The following is a 17,081-nucleotide window of genomic DNA, read 5'->3' on the forward strand; positions in this document are numbered from 1 at the left end:
AATATGAACTAACTATTACCCTCAGAGCTCCCAGGGACTAAACCACCAACCAAAGAGTACACATGGTGAGACTGATTGCTCCAGCAGCATATGTACAGCAAAGGATAGCCTAGTCGGTCATCAATGAGAGGAGAGGCCTTTGGCCCTGTGAAGGTTCTATGCCCCAGTGTAGGGAAATGCCAGGGCCAGTAAGCAGGAGAGGGTGGGGTGACCAGCAGGAGGAGGGAGGGGGGAGGGAACAGGGGTTTGTTCTTGTTGTTGTTTTTTGTTTTTTTTTTGTTTTTTTGTTTTTGATTTTTGGTTTTTTGAGACAAGATTTTTCTTTATAGCCTAGAACTCACTCTGTAGACCAGGCTGGCCTCAAACTCAGAAATCCACCTGCCTCTGCCTCCCAAGTGCTGGTTAAAGGCATGTGCCACCACTGCTCTGCTATTTAAGTAACTCTTGTCGGTGGGTACTCAGGCTAGTTCAGGGTTTGGATTCCTATGCTGTGTTGCTTTCTCAAATACTATTTCAATGAGTGTTTCCTATGTAGTGGCTCTGTTAGGCCAAGGGTCTGTATGTATGAAATGTTGGCAAATGTCTGTCTCCACAAAGACCTTGCAAGTTTGTGTTAGACTTGCTCCCAGTTTTCTTGACATTGGGGGTAATATCAAATTAGTCTGATGGAGGGAAATGATGTCCTCTGTCTCTGCTTAACATCATGATGGCGCTTCACAGTCTTCCATGGGTTCTTCTTTGTTGACTTTCTGTTCATATCCTTTGCATGTTTATTTGATTGTGCATGGTAAATGCCCCTTTGTGTGTTGTTTTTGTTATAAATCCTTCTTAGCCAGGCCTTTTGTTTTGAAAATGGGTCTCTGTATTTGCCCAGGCTGGTCTTGAACCTGTGCTTAACTGCTCTTCCCTCCTCAGCCTTGTGTGCAGCTGAGTGCACACTGCTCACCACATGGCCGCCTTCCACTGGTGTTTCAGTTTCTTCAACTGCTTTCTTTTTGTCACACAGTAATGTATAGTGATGATACATGGATTCATTATTAGTTTTTTCTTCTGTGTGCTTTTGGAATTTGTATTATGCATGGGAAAAAGACCTTCCCACTTTAACTTTTGTTTGTTTCAATCAGGAATTTGTTGTATAGTGTAGTCTAATCTTGGAATCCACCTGCCTCAGCCCCTAAATACTGAGATTTTAAGTGTGTGGGTATCATGTCTAAGAAGAATATGTTTTTGTTGTTGTTGTTGTTAAAATATTTATTCATTATTATATGTAAATACACTGTAGCTGTCTTTAGACACACCAGAAGAGAGTGTCATATCTCATTATGGATGGTTGTGAGCCACCATGTGGTTGCTGGGATTTGAACTCAGGACCTTTGGAAGAGCAGTCAGTGCTCTTACCCATTGAGCCATCTCTCCAGCCCCAAAGAATATGTTTTTAAAAGTGTAATGGCATTAATTTTCTTTGATACGGTAACACATCGAGTCACTGGGTTTCTCCTCTTGGCTTCCCTCCTTGCTATCATTAACCAAAGGCTGTCTCTTTGCAGAAGCAGACAAGAGCTGAAGAAGCCAAAATTGTTCAAGAAAAAGCTGCAAAGATCAAGGAATGGGTGACAGTAAAGTTAGCAGAGGTGAGTTAAAACCTCAGCCTGAGAGTCCTGCTGGGGCCCTGCCTCTGCCCGGCTACCCGGGGCCCTGCCTCTGCCCAGCTACCTGGGGCCCTGCCTCTGCCCGGCCTTCATTCTGTGAACCAGGATCCTGCAGGGCTGAGGTTCAGACACACCGGGCTCCACTTTCCCCTTCTCCACTCTGTCTTTCTAATCACGTCCTTTTCTTTTTGTCTGGGTCAGCCTTCCTGCCCCTCCTTCTTGCCTGCTCCTGGGTTTGAGGTTCTGGAAGTTTCCAGAATCCTCTCAGCTTCTTCTCAGTGAGCACACTCATGATGTCATTTATTCTTTCTCCTTTCTCTTTTTTTAAAAAATATTGTAAAGCGCGGCATGGAGAGATGGCTCAGTGGTTAAGAGCAGGCACTGCTCTTGCGGAGGGCCTGAGTTCAGTTCCCAATACCTATGTTGAGCAGTTCACAACTACTTGTGCCTCCAATTTCAGGGCTCCAACTCCCTGGCTTCTACAAACACAGACACACACACACACACACACACACACACACACACAAAGAGAGACAGAGAGAGAGCAAGAGCACGCACAAGAGAGAGAATATGTGTGTACAGGGGCTGTGAAATGATACCACATACTATTTTTCAAAGATTTGGACTTTTGAGTCCTTTTGGACTATGCATATGAACAAGCAGGGACTGGGCATTCCATTTCCTTACGCCTAGGTATTAAACCCAGGGCTCCAGCTCTGGGCAAGTGCTCTGCTCAGTGACACAGCCCTCTAAACCTTCCTTTTCTTTTTGCTCAGCTTGAAATGGAGAATCAACACCTGAAGACCTATAATCAACAGCTAGTGGAGCAGGTGGCAGCCCTTCAGGATGCTCTTGAGGGTAAGTAGGCCAGGTGTTTGTATGCACACCAAGCTGTGGGACAGAATGAAAGACATTCTCACTGGATGTGCCTGGTTGTGCCTCATCCACAGATCTTCATATGACACCTTCAGAGGAGCTGCTAGTCGTTCCTGAGGGAACCCCAGAGGGGGATCCTGTCCCTTCAGGGCCTGGTGACCAGCCTGTGGAGCAGGGCAGTAATCCCCATACTCAAATTTTGAAGGTGGCTGTGCCTACACCTTCTTTGCATATGCTGCAGAGCAAGGACTCTCTGTCAGAAGCCAGGAGTCTGGAGGATTTGAGTTTCAGCATGGTCCATCCTGGGGAAATAGCAGAGGCCAAGACCCTTAAATCTCATCTTCAGAGAGAGGGTTCTCCCAGTCAGCTGTTCATGAAGCCTGGCAGCCCCAAACATGGCTCAGCTTCTTACAGGGAGGGTCTGGTCACTGTTCAGGGAGGGACATTCCCTGGGACCAAGATCTCTGCCAGGGAAGGTGGCCCTGGTAGTAGCCTGACCCTGCCAAAGGTGCGGGCTCCCAGCATTCCCCGGGACAGCTTCCAAGTGGCTAAAAGGCACCATAGTCAGCCCCAGGTGGGCCCTGGGCATTGTGACCATGTGGTAAGCATTGAGATTGGGGCCCTGTCAGCCCTTCACTCATCTGGCTTCTCCAAGTCTGAGGCCAGAGCTAAAGTCCACGAAGAAACAGAGAAGATGGAGATGGAGGAGCTGCCTCCAGTGGGGAAGCAGGAAGAAAGAGAGAGCCTGAAGTCCCGCAGAGGTGAACTGGAGGAAGTGGAACTGGAGAACAAGCCACCTACACCCCCACTGCACCGGTTTCCATCCTGGGTAAGTGACTTCACTTACCAGGGTTGGGCAGGGGTCGGAGCCAACCGTAGGCATGGTTTTCACTGAGAATATCCAGGGCTGGGCATGAGATAAGGCTCGTTCTCACAGCAACTGTGGTGAGACTGGCAGGCAGGGCAGACACAGAGTCTGAAATGATATGTGCCCATGCCAAACCGGGTGTTTCGTGCATCTTCTCTTTCACTTTGATTCTGAGAGGACACATGTGGAAATGAAGAGCTATACTCAAGATCAAACCACTGTGTTCAATTTCTGCCTATGAACCTGGGCAAGTAACTACGGCTGTAGACCAAGTTTCTTATCTCCAAAATGGGGGTAGTGATTACTAATAGGGTTTGTTTGTTTGTTTATTTATTTACACTTAATTTAGGGGAGGGGTCTCATGAGCCATGGTTCCCATGTAATGGTCAGAGGACAACTAACAGGAGTCAGTTTTCTTCTTTCACTGTGTGGATTTAAGCTGTCAGGCTTGGTGGCAAGTGCCTTTACCTACTGAGCTATCTGGCTGGTCCTACTAACAGAGTTCCTAGGAGGATTAAATGTATATTAAGGGGATAGAGAGATGGTTCAGCTCTTCCAAAAAACCCAGGTTTGAGTCACTGCACCCCATGGTCCTAGCTTACAACTGTCTGCAACTACAGTTTCAAGAGATCAAATGACCTCTTCTGGTCTCCTCAGGCATCAGGTGCACATGTGATGCTCACACCAGACAAACCTCCCTACATATTAAATAGTCAGTTAATTAAAATATGTATTGAAGAAGTGCCTGGAAGTGGTGAGTGATCTGTCACTGCTATTTTTGTCTCTGAGCCTTAGCTTCCTTATGGGTAACATTCTATATAGTGGCATGGTGTCCATGGTGGAGGTGGGATCCAGATAAACTGAGGCTGAGCATACATGGATACAGGGTGAAGACATGATAGGGACAGGGCACTTTTTACTGTTCTGCTTCTCTCTCTGACATCTTTGATAAAAGGTTACAATAAAAACAGGGAGGGCGGGAGTATTTCTGGCTCACAGGTTGCTGATGAGGAGGACACAAAGGCCTGGCATGTGCCGGGCAGTGGTGGTGAGTGCCTTTAATCCCAGCACTTGGGAGGCAGAGGCAGGCCGATTTCTGAGTTCGAGGCCAGCCTGGTCTACAGAGTGAGTTCCAGGACAGCCAGGGCTACACAGAGAAACCCTGTCTCAAAGAAACCAAAAAGAAAAATACCCTCATCTTCATGGGGATTAGTGTTGTTTCTCCCTTTGATAGATAGGATTAATGCTATTAATGAAGGAATGAGGCTTTCAGTAGAGGTGTGGCTGCCTTGAAGCACACAGCCCCAGCACTCTAGCTGCACTGCCTCCTGGGACACGGCCTCAGATGTCAGACTTAATCAAGCCCAATGCTACAGGGTGTGTTAGGACATCTGCTCCTGGCAACAGAGAAAGTGGATTCCCCAGTTGTGAGCAGCACACTCCCAGGTCTGCTTTTGGGGTGCTAGTTCATCTCCTCACCTAGGCTTTTGACTGTACAGTGACTGCAGGCCAGCTCTCCGGGTGCTACAAGAGCACCTGCAAGAGCAAGGTTCAAGACTTGAGTGATGAGCAAGGTTGGATGTCAGGATAGTAGGTGACAAGGTGTGGCGTTCCTGGTGGCTAGCCAGACTTTAATCGGTGGCTGCCGGTCCCTGCTGTTCATTGCTATCTTGTTCTGCTGCCCTGAAGCTAGATGGGAACCAGGAAACAAATAGACTGAAGCTAGATGGGAACCAGGAAACAATTAGACAGGGGCTGAGAGAGGAGTTTGTTCAGCAGCTGTTACCTGAAAGAACTGCTAGTCACGGCTGCCATTTTACCGCAAATTAGCTACTTACTATGCTGGTGAAGAGTGGGTCTTAGATTGTGTACAGACATGTTGTGTGTGTGTGTCTGTGAGAGAGAGAGAGAGACAGAGACAGAGATGGAGAGACAGAGAGACAGAGAAAGAGCAGGGGAGAAAAGAGGACAAGTAAACGAGAACCTTCAGCCCCCTGATGTCCCAGTGCTCGAGGGCTAGAGAAGCCTAGGAGTCCAGGCCAGCCTGGCAACATAATGAGACCTCCTCAAAAGCCAACAGCAGCAGAAGGCCCCAAGTGCAGCCCCTTCTCAGCTGCACTCGGCTGAAGGTGTTAAGGCTCAGCGTCAGGTCTTTCTACTGGCTGCCTTCCACCCCCCACTTCCATCTGGCACCCAGGAACCCCAGTTCCCAGCAGGGCAGTATGAGGAGAGGTTGACTATTTTCAGTCCCCTTCGTAACTTGCTTCTGAGGGAAAGTAAAGACAGGCTGCCAGCTCACCTACTGCATCCCCCTCAGGCAGGCCAGCCGGGCAGTGACCACCAGCAGTCTGGAACTGAGTGAAGGACATCCTTAGTTCAAGTAATTGGTGGTGCAGTAGACCTTTTCCAGTTTGTATAGCTCTTTTTCTCTCAATCCTCTAACAACTGTGTGAGGGAAACCCTTAGCAGCCTTTGTCCAACAGAGCTATCTTCTGTTTGACCTTCCCCCATTTCCTTTCTGAAGTGGTACAAGTCCCTGCATGGGCAGAGATCTACACCCAACTGATCCTCACTGTTGATGTAGCTGCCCTGCCTGAGTGTCTTCTGCTGTCCTCCACCTGTCTTGCCACGGCTCTGTTACCTCAGCATATCATTCTACATCACCCCCAGCTGGCCCCCTCTTGGGCCACACCCAGCATTCATCCCAGTCTCTTTCTTAGTTGCTTCTCTGGTCCAGCATGTCAGACTTTGCTGGTCAGCCCCTGTGACTCATCAGTCACCTGAGAGGGGTTTTGCATTCCCTGTTTGAGTAGTGGAGCAAACAGGTCTGGAGCAGCCTGGGAAGGGCCTTCTAGGCCAGTGAGCAAAACACTCTTGCCCTAGAGTTGGCTTCAGACTCAGGGGCCTGTATAGTTAGTGCCATAACTTTCTGCAGAAATGCTTTATTGTAGGGATGTGGAGCCTGTTGGGCTGCAGTAGCTTTGCTGTTGGCCATGGAAGCCTAACATCCACACAGCTACTGTAGGAAGCTGATGTATCCCATCCCCCAAACAGCCAATGACAAAAGTGTATCTGTCTCCCTGTGGCTCTCCCTTCCTGTCAACACTCTGAACCTCTAGGGTTGACACCTAGGGACCCTGGGGGTCGCTAAAACAGGCCAGAATCCAGGAAATGGAGAGACAGGCTGTTGGTGAGCTCTCTTTGAACCTCCCTTGCCTCAAGGGGAAGGGTGGGGGCCAGAGAGTAAATATCTGTTGGGCATGGGTTATGTCCTGGGCATGAGATGTTCATAGTATACGTTTATTTGTATTTATACATTATATTACACATTATTTACTTAATTTGATTCCAGTAGCAGACTCTTAAAAAGTCAGTAGTATTTTAGAGCTGAGAAATTAAGGCTCAGAAATGAGGACATTTGTTTAAAATCCCTCAGCAGTAGCCAGCTCTCCCTGAGTGCTGAACCCAGTTCTGCCTACCCCCTAAGTCATGTATTCTTCCACTTTCTCGGAAGGGCTGAGGTGAGCATGGTCCTGATTGGCTGGGACTTCTCTTTCAGGAGAGCAGGATCTACGCCATGGCCACATCAGGCATGCAGCTGTCAGATGTGTCATCCAGAAGAAGTAATGCTGCCTGCTGCGGTGAGTACAGTGGGGTGTGAAGGGCCTACAGATCTCCTGATGGGCCTGGCTCTCAGTCCCTGGGTGCAGCAGGCAGCTGGGATTGCCTAGAAACAGAAAGGGGGTTATGTAAGTTCAGTTTCTCATCTAGCAAAGGGGGGTCAAGTCTCGACTTCTGCCTCTTAGTGCTCCCCGTCCCCCTGCAGGACTGGCCTGGGTAAGAATATCCCTGAGCCCCATGGTTTGGACAGGACTGGCACTGCTCGCTGGCTCAGGAGTCACTGAGCACCATAGCATCTGCATATTTATAACTCACTTCAGCAAGAGTGGGACATGGTACAAGCTACCTGGAGAGGAAATGGTTAAGGGTGATGCCTGGGTTTTGTGGCATGGGTTCTTTATCTGTGGGAACAAAAAGCAGGAAGAGGAGCTAACTCAAGCTATTTGCCCAGTTTCATCCCTGAGCTCCTGGCTGAGTTGTGCCTCCTCAGTTCATAGCCTCACTCTTTTCCCCCTCAGCTTTGGGGCCACCTGCCCTTGCATTCCCTGGAGCTTTCTCCGGCCTTGTCTACAAGAATGTTACTGTGCCTGTCTACACAGCACTGAAGGGGGTAAGCAACTGCCAGGAATAGAAGGGCCCCTAGTCCCAGGGCAGGGCTCACATTAGTTGGAGTGTCAGGCACCTTCACATGGTGATCACAGTCAGGGAGCTCACCTTACCTTGCTGAGGTTGTTTTCTTTTGGAGAGAAAACCAGCTTATTCAGTTCATTGCAGGAGGACCAGGCCAAGGAGCAAGAGCACACTGCCCAGCCATCCTTTTGTTACACTTGATAATTTATTATAAGATTCACTGTGTAACTGCAGTGTGATATTTGCATCTTGTTGTTGTTGTTGTTGTTGTTGTTGTTGTTGTTGTTTTTCGAGACAGGGTTTCTCTGAGTAGCCCTGGCTGTCCTGGAACTCACTTTGTAGACCAGGCCGGCCTCGAACTCAGAAATCGGCCTGCCTCTGCCTCCCAAGTGCTGGGATTAAAGGCGTGCACCACCACCCCACCGCCCGGCAATATTTGCATCTTTTTGCCACTGGCTTTTGTTTGTTTTTGCAGTGCCTGAGTTAGAACACAGGGCCTCCTCTTGCTAGATACTGTACCACTGAGCTATATTCCCAGCTCTTGTTATTCATTTTTAAACCATAGTAGTAATATTAGTAATGCTTGACAAAGCTTTTTCTTAGAAGAGTAAAAACAAAAAAAGTTTCTTACATTGCTTTTCCCAATTCTTAACCTCAAAGCCAACACTCGTCAATGCGTGGTGTTTACTCTGCCAGGCCTTCTGATGCAACTGCAGATGACCTATGCATCTCTCTCCTTCCTTCCGTCTCTCTCCTGCTTCCACTCTCCTCTTGTTATACATGCAGGCAGACACACGTACACACAGGGATCCTGTACATATTTGCCCCTTGGTTACTCACCTAACCGAGTAGCCTGCCCTTCCATGTTTTCTGTGTATTATCCCTGGAGTAGACAACACTTTATCTTAGGTCTCCCTCCACTGATTTACGGCAGATTGTATCCCTGTATTTTTAAATGAGCACCATTGTGCACTTACACGTGTTTCTATCAGAAGAGAATTCTAGCTAGAGATAGAAGTGCTGAGCAGATTCTGTGAATGCTTTAGCTTCCCAGAGCTGCTGCCAAATTACCTTCTGAACATGCTGTGATGGCGCACTTGCCTAAAAGAGTGAGGTTCTGTGTTCTATCTTCAGGAATACCCATTCCCCACACCCCCAGAAGAGGAGAAAAGGGGAACAAGACGAAGCAAGCAAGTGAACATTTTCAAATGCTTTGTCACAATAGGGCATTTTGTTTGGGCTTTTGTTAGTTGTTTTGAGACAGGGTCTCACTGTGTATCCCCAGCTGGCCTCATCATATAGAGCAGGCTAGCCTCAAACTCTTCAGAGATCCACCTGCCTCTGCCTCCTGGGCATTGGAATTAAAGCTGCATGCCACTCTGAGTGTGCCACCATGATCAGCACTGTTGTTTGGCTGTGCTCCTGCTGCACTCTTACGGCACTGAAAGGTCTCTCCCTGTCTCAGTGTCCTGTCCTACACTTGTGGCATGGCTTTCTAGTCCCCCAGTGGAAGAAACAGCAGTCTCTGGGGAACCACAGAAGTTGGTAGGGGAATGGGGGACCCAAAGAGCAGCATGGAGATAAGACCACAGGAGTGAGGTCAGAAAGGGATTTTATACTGCTTGAGACTACCATCTGGTCAGCAGCGCCTCAGCTGGGTGAGGGCCTCATGTTTCCCCAGACTGTGTAGGCATACCAAAGTAGATACAGCTGTTGTATGGAGGAGGCCTTGTTGTGAAGCTGCAGCTGGGGAGGCTCCTGTCTTACAGAAAGCCACACAGATCAGCAGTGTGCCTTTTGTGGATGAGTCCTCCGGGTCTGACGATGACTGCGGCTCTCAAGCGAGTTTCCGGATGTCAGTCCCCTGCTCCGAGTATAGGAAGACCAGTGGGCTAGGAAGCCCTCGGGCCATCAAGAGAGGTACAGAGAGGGAGAGGGGATTCAGTCTTTTCCTGCTTTATCTCTGCCTGGGGTACCTACCAGTTCTACCCTCAGCTCTAGACTCAGGGGATCCCAGAGGGTAAAGAAAGCCTTGCATCTCTGGCTATGGGTATTGGAAGGGATGTGGGACCCCAGCCTTGATTCCTGATTCCTTCTCCTGTGGCCAGGGGTCTCCATGTCCTCCCTGAGCTCCGAGGGTGACTATGCCATCCCTCCTGATGCCTGCTCTCTGGACAGTGACTACTCAGAGCCTGAGCACAAACTCCAGCGTACTTCATCGTACTCCACTGATGGGGTGAGCAGAACATGTGTGAATGGGGAAGGGACACTAGGTAGGAGCGAACCCGAAGAGAGGCTGCCCGGGCCTCAGTACCCATGCAGGCAGCAGAGAGAGAGGATGAACCCGGAGAAGGTAGAGAGGAGGATGCTCTAGCAGGGTTACAGAGACAGCTGTGCATAGACCCCAAGATGAAAGACAGAGTTCAAGTCCGGAACTTCTTAGATCCCATGAGGGTTTGCACCTATTACCCTGTTTAATCTCCATCCTGACCCTCAGGTGCTGGCATGAGCTAACAGTTAAGCTTCAGCAGGCCAGGTGGCTGCCTAAGTGCTTTATGTCTTACTTGCCTCATGGTCTTCGTGGTTCTTGCTGTGTTTTACGGATGAGCCTGTGGCTCAGAGACCTGCCTACTTTCTCCCATCAGTGATTGGCCTTCCTCCTCTCAGCTAGTTTATGTAAAAGAATCTGGCCTTTTGGTTAGAGCAGTGGTTATCAACTTGTGGGTCTTGACCCCTTGGGAGTCAAATGACCCTTTCACAGGGGTCACATATTAGATGCCCTGAATATCAGGTATTTACATTTTGATTCATAAGAGTAGCAAAGCTACAGTTATGAAGTAGCAACGAAAATAATTTGATGGTTGGAGGTCAGCACAACGTGAGCTGTATTAAAGGGTCACAGCACTAGGAAGGATGGGAACCACTGACTTAGGTGAGTTTAGATGCCACTCTTCCCTGAAGCCTTCCCTGGTCAGCCTCTGGTCTGCCACCTTCTCCTGGTGGCTAGGTGTACCTTCCCTGGTCGTCACTGAGACCCCTTCCATGACAGGACTGCCATACTTCTTCAGTTCTCTCTGGATCTACTAAGAGGACAGAGCCTGGAAATAAACACTCATTAAACAAAAAATGACAGTGACAGCCTAGACCATTTTGTCTTGAGTGGTGTTTGGCAGCCTTTTCCTCAGGGTCCTCGTGTGACTTCTTCCCATTTGTCCCCTCTTTCCTTCTTGCCTTTAACCCCTCAGGAGCCTTATGTGACTCTCCCCTTTGTCCCGTCTTCTCTCCTTGCTTTCTATCCTAGGAAGCACTGGAAAAGTCAGGCTACCTGCTGAAAATGGGGAGTCGGGTGAAGACATGGAAAAGGCGCTGGTTTGTCCTGAGACAGGGACAAATTCTATACTACAAGTCTCCGGTGAGACCCTCCTCAGGGCCATAATCACATAACCACATAACCATAGCCCGACCCAGAGCCGTATAAGAGATGGAAGGAAAGGCAGTGAGGCTCAAGGCCTGGCAGGTAGAAGACTTGACAGCCTGACTGGCCTTTGCAGGTGCTGAGCCACAGAGGAGACTCTGAGGTAGTCCCCTGTTCTCAAAATAAGCTGGAGGGACTATCAAAGCAGTCCTAGGCCAGTTGGTTAGGAACTCCTCTTCCTTCAGAATTGATTTCCTCGAATGCCTGGCCTTGTAAAAGGTTCTTCCCAGGCTGCCTTTACCTTCTCTGGATTGTCCAACAGAAGAATGCGTGGCTTCCCCTTCTTCCTCCACTGTCTGGAGTTGAGAAGCCTTGAATGTTGAGAACTAGGTTGGTGGAACCAATCATGTTTTTAAAAAGAGGACAAAAAGGATTTGTCTCTTGTGAAACTGATTGCCAAGTAGGCGTTGTTTCCAGCTCCATGTTAAGGATTCCGAGCCTATATACCAATGAGAAACATGCCGCTTTCAATTAGTAATGTCTGTAAGAACACTGGAAAGGATAATAGTGATTTATGGAGGCTTTGACTAAGCCTCCTGCCATGGTCTACTAAGGGGGTGGGACTCTAGGCACATGTCACCACATATGGCTTGGTCAAAGGACTAGAAGGGCTTTATAGATGAGTTTCTGATCCAATTTTAAAGTCTCACTCTCCTTTCTGAGGCCTGGGTTAGAGGGTTTCATGTTCCTAATTATGATTTTATTTTGCTAGAATAAAAATCTAGGACAAGTCACTCATTGTACCAAAACCAGGAAAGCTTGAGAATCCCTTTTTCCTTTGAGCCTGTGACCCGGCATAAGAAATGGTGATCTGAGAGGCCTCCAGCTCCAATGCTCCTCTTTACTCCTTCCTTTAGAGTGACGTCATCCGGAAACCTCAGGGTCAAGTGGATCTGAACTCTCATTGCCAGATTGTTCGAGGGGAAGAAGCACAGACATTTCAGGTGAGCCTTAGTGGAGCATCTGGATTTTAGATAGACTGTGTAGTATTGGGTTTAGATATGGCTGACTGAAGCAAAGATGAGGCAAAAATGAACATGAATGGATGATATTATACCAGGAGAAGGATATAATATTAGGTTGTGAGCATGAGAAAGAAGACACAGGATGAGAAATGAAGGCGAGGGAAGAAAGCCAGGGAGGAACGGAAGGGGAGAAAGCAGGTGGCAGTGGGAAGGCCAGCAAGTTGAAGGATCTATGACGTCAGACTGTCACTAGCTCTAACCCCCACCCTACCCCACAGCTCATCTCTGGAAACAAAACCTACTACCTAACAGCAGAGTCCCCCAGCCTCCTGGAAGAATGGATCCGTGTCCTACAGAGCCTGCTGAAGGTGCAGGTCACTGGCCCTCCAGCCCTGCATCAAGGGGGCACCAAGCCTACTGTGAAGGGCTGGCTGACCAAGGTACAAGGTGGAGCTGGTAGGGAGGTAATAGGAGCCCAACAATGGGAGAGCCCGGAGCTGGTGGGCTCCATTCTCCAAGAACTATATCCCAGTGCTTAGTGGGCTGGCCCTCAAATATGGTCTGAGCATACAAAATGACGGTGGTGATTCTGGAAACAGAGATGGGGGCTGTCTGAACAGTTACTCTTAAGACGGAAGGAAAAGAAATGTTTTTACTTAATGTTTAGAACATTGTCATTGCCCTCCACAGTATAACTAGCTGTGCCTGTATGGTAAGGGAAGTTAACCAGGAAGCACATTAATAGGGCTGAACACTAAGGCACAGTTATTGAGCTCAGCAAGCTTTCCTCCTGAGCCTCTGCTTCCCATCAGTCAGTCTGTTGTTGTATGCGAGTGTGCAGTTGCTGTTCCCTGGTGATTTATGGCACATTACTTGGGGGTCTCAGACTGCCAGGGCCTTTTATTTACCTTGCAGCATCCTTACAACTCTTGCCTATGCCAACTAGCAGGCTCTTCCCATATCCATATTCTGCCTTCCTGCAGAATCTTTCACTTGCAGGTCATAGGTCCCTAGGTAGCCCAACAGTGGCTGGGTTACATACTGTAGTGTCTCACTGGGAGAGGTGACCTGATTTTGGCAACCTTCCCTGTGGCCTGTCTTGACTAGCCCAGGATTTATTTTGGAGTCCTGGTTCTAATGAAGTCACTTTACTTACAGGTAAAGCATGGCCACTCCAAGCTGGTCTGGTGTGCCCTTGTTGGGAAAACCTTCTACTACTACCGGAGCCATGAGGACAAGGTATTTCATGAGCTTCCTAACAGTGCCACCTCCAAACTGCACAGCTGCATGCCACTGACAGCAGTCCCCAGCTTACCTACAACAAAATGCAGAGTCAGCTGTCCAGCTCCCCCCTGAGCATGTGACCAGCATCATGGCCAGTGGAGTCAGTTGGTACTTTCTGAAGCAGTCTTGTATTTCTGGCTTGGCTGCAATGCTGCCTCTTCTATCTCCTCACCCTGCCCTCTGTCCACACTTGTGCTCTCCAGCCCCACACAGCCTAACATTCAGGAAAGGAGACTCTCCTCTCTACCTCTTGTCCTATTCACGGAAGGCTCATGTCCACAGAGACCCCTGGGCTGCCTGCCTGTGCAGGACGCTCACATAGAGGAAGTAGATCGATCCTGTGACTCAGACGAAGACTATGAAGCTGGAGGAACTGGGCGCTTGCTGTCCTCCCACTGCACGTTGGTGATCCACCCACCGGAGCACAGCCCCACCTACCTCCTCATAGGCACCAAGCATGAAAAGGTAAGGGAGGAGCATGACCTGTGTTCTGAGTCCCCTTCTCTCTATTCCCCCGAGCTTTCCAAATTCAAGTTTATTTCCTCTTGGACACTGAATGGGACACATTCCAAATGACCAGCATCTCTTCACCATGGGCCATGACAGAGCAACAACTTGGAAATTTGGGTTTACATCTACCTGATCCTGTCTTTCTCTTTGGAGGGGTGATCTTGACTCGTGCCAGCCAAACTAATGAAAGCCTTCCTCCCTCAACACACACACACACACACCCCATGACGGTCTCACATAGCCCAGCTGATCTTGAGCTCTCTGCCTCAGCCTCCTAAATCCTGGTATGACATTATAACAGGTATGCACTTCCATTCCCATCTTAAATTCTAGGCTGCCTTTTTGCAGTGGAGTGGTGAGACTCAAACCTAGAGCCCCACACACATGAGATCAGTGTTCTGTCACTGAGCTACATCCCCTGCCCCAAACTCAAATCTTGCCTGCCCTCTTCCGACCGCATTAGCATCTGATTATTTTCTGTCTTTCCCAGGATACATGGCTTTACCACCTCACAGTGGCTGCAGGTGGCAGCAGTGCCAAGGTGGGCACTGTCTATGAGCAGCTCATTGGCAAACTGATGGATGGTGAGGGCAACCCAGGTAAGAGAAGAGTGGCCATCACTGCTGGGCTGCAGGGAAGTGGCTGGGCACTAACTGGACAAGAAGCAGAGAGCACTGTTACGCATAAGCTGCATTAAGCATGCCTGAGGGAAGTCCCATCCTACCCTCCAGTGCTTGCCCTCTCTGTCTCTGGACAAAACACTGAGGTAACCACTGTGTGTGAGGGAATCTGTCTGGGAAACAGACTTTCCAGAAACCTAGGTAAATATTTTACTCTGTTTAATCTGTAGCTTTGCTAGCTATGCAGAAGGCATGGGGCTAGGAGGTTGGGGTGGAAGGGGCAGCTGGTTAATCTATAGTTAAGTTTGTTAATAAGTGAAGCCTCAATTTGGATCAGCTAACCTAAGCCTAGGATGTTGGGAATCCTTATTTTGCTACTAATTCTCAGGGTCCTCGTGGACCAGCCTGAGGTGCCTTCACTACTGCTCTGAGGGTTGATGTGTTTCAGGCTTATAACCTACTCCTCCAGCCTGAAGCTGGAGGGAAGGCGGTCCCTGCACACACATGCTGCTCAGAAGCACTCACAACTTTGTTCACTTAACCCTCTGCAGCTCCTTAGCAGAGCTTTGGCTGCCTCCCTCCACAGCTGTGTGTGGGAATGTGCAGCTTGCAGTGCACACTGACATGGCCTCCAGCCTGTAGATGATCAACCCAGCAAAACCCATGTTTCCCATAGAGTTAAGCCACAATCTTCCTTGCAAGTCAGGCTGGTAGGTAGGAGGTGAGTTTTCTCTGCATTAAGTAACTGCACTGCTCTCTGGTCTGTGCTTGGTGCAGACTCCCCGCTCTGGAGGCACCCCATGCTGTGCTACAGCCGAGAAGGGCTATGTGCCTCCCTTACCACCCTGCCCTCGGAGGCTCTGCAGACGGAGGCCCTGAAGCTCTTCAAGGTAATGTGGGAGTGGAGCCCAGGCCTGTTGGATACTGGTGCCCAAGCTCAGCCTGCACAGCTTGACCCCATCACAGCACAAGAGAACTACATGGTTACAGGATTCCCTTAATAGCTTCCTTTATGTCCTGAACATAACCCCTCTGCAACCCAGGAAGAAGCTCTGAGGCTCTAGGAACTGCCAGCAAAGGCTAACCCTCGAGGAGCTGCTATTTACCTCGAGTAACAATAGAACTACTTCTGGACATCAGAGATTCTGGCCTAGTCTTGTGTCCATTTGCATTTTCTGGCCTAAAAAAAAAAAATTGCCAAGGGGCTATTGTGGTGCTAAACACTCACGATCCAGCATAGGAGGCAGAGGCAGGACTTGAAGTTAAATGCCAGTCTGAGCTACATTGTGCTACCCTGTCTTGAAAAAAATGTTTTCTGCTGGTATAGACAAGCTTATGTAATAGAAACATTTAAAGAAGGTGTAATTCTGCCCCTAAAGTAGCCCCTTTCAGCCTCACATGCAGAAACAGTTGCTCCCTGTAGAGAAGGCCGACTATTAGTGAACTTGAGTCTTTCTTGAGGCTCTGCAGTACCAGTGCATGTCACAAGAATAACCAAAGGGCTGTCCCTGCCTATACCCACTGCCATCCTCCTTCCAGTCCTGCCAACTCTTCATCAATGTGCCAGTGGAAGCCGCCTCAGTGGACTATCATGTGTCCCTGGCTCAGACAGCACTGCAGGTCTGCCTCGTTCACCCTGAGCTACAGAGTGAGATGTACTGCCAGCTCATGAAGCAGATCAATTGCCGCCCGCCTCAGAAGTACTCTCTTATGCAGGTGAGCATGCGCTGGGACATAATAACTGGCTGGAACCATTTGTAAGAGCTGTTTAAAGGGTAGAGAAGGTGGTAGCAGATGCCTGGGCAGGTAGGTGTTCTCCGGTCCTAGGCAGTGGGCAGCTTCTGTGCTCCAAGTTGCTTGAGCATGGTTGTCTGATGTGTGCATGCTCACAGTGTGACTACCATTCCGGGCAATGCCTGCCAAGGCAGCTATCCCGGTACCTGTCTAGGGGGTTGAGGTTCTGGTTGGGGGAAAAACAGTGTAGGGTCTGTAGCTCAAAGATGCAATAGCAGGATCCCAGCACTGACCCCATACTGCCTGTGTTCCATGGCAGTGCTGGCAGCTCCTGGCTCTGTGTGCCCCACTCTTCCTGCCTCAGCATCACTTCCTCTGGTACGTCAAACAGCAGCTTCAACGCCATGCAGACCCCAGGTGAGTGAAAGCATTTTCTCCGTCACTCCTGCACTATTGACAGGCATGATTCAAAGGGATAAGGGGAAGGAAGAGGTTGAATTAACTGCGTCTCCCCTTAGCTTTGCTCGGGTTGAAAGACTCACCCATTACTGGGTATACCTGGGCAGACTTTAGCTTTGAACACCAGTCCATGTGTGCTTGGGTGTTTTGGTGGGGGGGCATTCACATGGGATAGCCATGCTATCCCAAATTATCCCCAAATGTTTATACCCTCCTCTTCTGCCTTCTTCAAGAAAATATCCATGTAGGAGTGGGGATTAGCTCAGCTAGGGCAGGCACAAGGCCCTGGGTTAGATCTCTAGTACAGGTTTTAACAAGGGAGGAAGGAAGAAGGGAAGGGAGGAAGGAAGGAAGGAAGGAAAGAAGGAAGGAAGGAAGGAAGGAAGGGGA

At 49.1% G+C, this 17,081-nt stretch overlaps 1 protein-coding gene across 2 annotated transcripts in view; it reads left to right on the forward strand.

The window, feature by feature from the left end:
• The window catches only part of Plekhh1 (pleckstrin homology, MyTH4 and FERM domain containing H1), a 49,867-nt gene that overhangs the window by 22,886 nt on the left and 9,900 nt on the right, over window positions 1-17,081 (forward strand). For both annotated transcript variants that reach the window (XM_031355832.1, XM_031355833.1), the window contains exons 5-20: window positions 1,548-1,631; window positions 2,426-2,507; window positions 2,600-3,354; window positions 6,953-7,034; window positions 7,533-7,624; window positions 9,414-9,564; window positions 9,753-9,880; window positions 10,946-11,056; window positions 11,977-12,063; window positions 12,363-12,524; window positions 13,243-13,323; window positions 13,651-13,833; window positions 14,369-14,477; window positions 15,276-15,388; window positions 16,038-16,214; window positions 16,552-16,649. In XM_031355832.1, the coding sequence (XP_031211692.1) occupies window positions 1,548-1,631; window positions 2,426-2,507; window positions 2,600-3,354; window positions 6,953-7,034; window positions 7,533-7,624; window positions 9,414-9,564; window positions 9,753-9,880; window positions 10,946-11,056; window positions 11,977-12,063; window positions 12,363-12,524; window positions 13,243-13,323; window positions 13,651-13,833; window positions 14,369-14,477; window positions 15,276-15,388; window positions 16,038-16,214; window positions 16,552-16,649 (2,495 nt within the window). The remainder of the gene's footprint in view (window positions 1-1,547; window positions 1,632-2,425; window positions 2,508-2,599; window positions 3,355-6,952; window positions 7,035-7,532; window positions 7,625-9,413; window positions 9,565-9,752; window positions 9,881-10,945; window positions 11,057-11,976; window positions 12,064-12,362; window positions 12,525-13,242; window positions 13,324-13,650; window positions 13,834-14,368; window positions 14,478-15,275; window positions 15,389-16,037; window positions 16,215-16,551; window positions 16,650-17,081) is intronic.

This window comes from Mastomys coucha, unplaced genomic scaffold (genome assembly GCF_008632895.1).
Source record: "Mastomys coucha isolate ucsf_1 unplaced genomic scaffold, UCSF_Mcou_1 pScaffold6, whole genome shotgun sequence".
NCBI classification, from domain to species: Eukaryota; Metazoa; Chordata; class Mammalia; order Rodentia; family Muridae; genus Mastomys; species Mastomys coucha.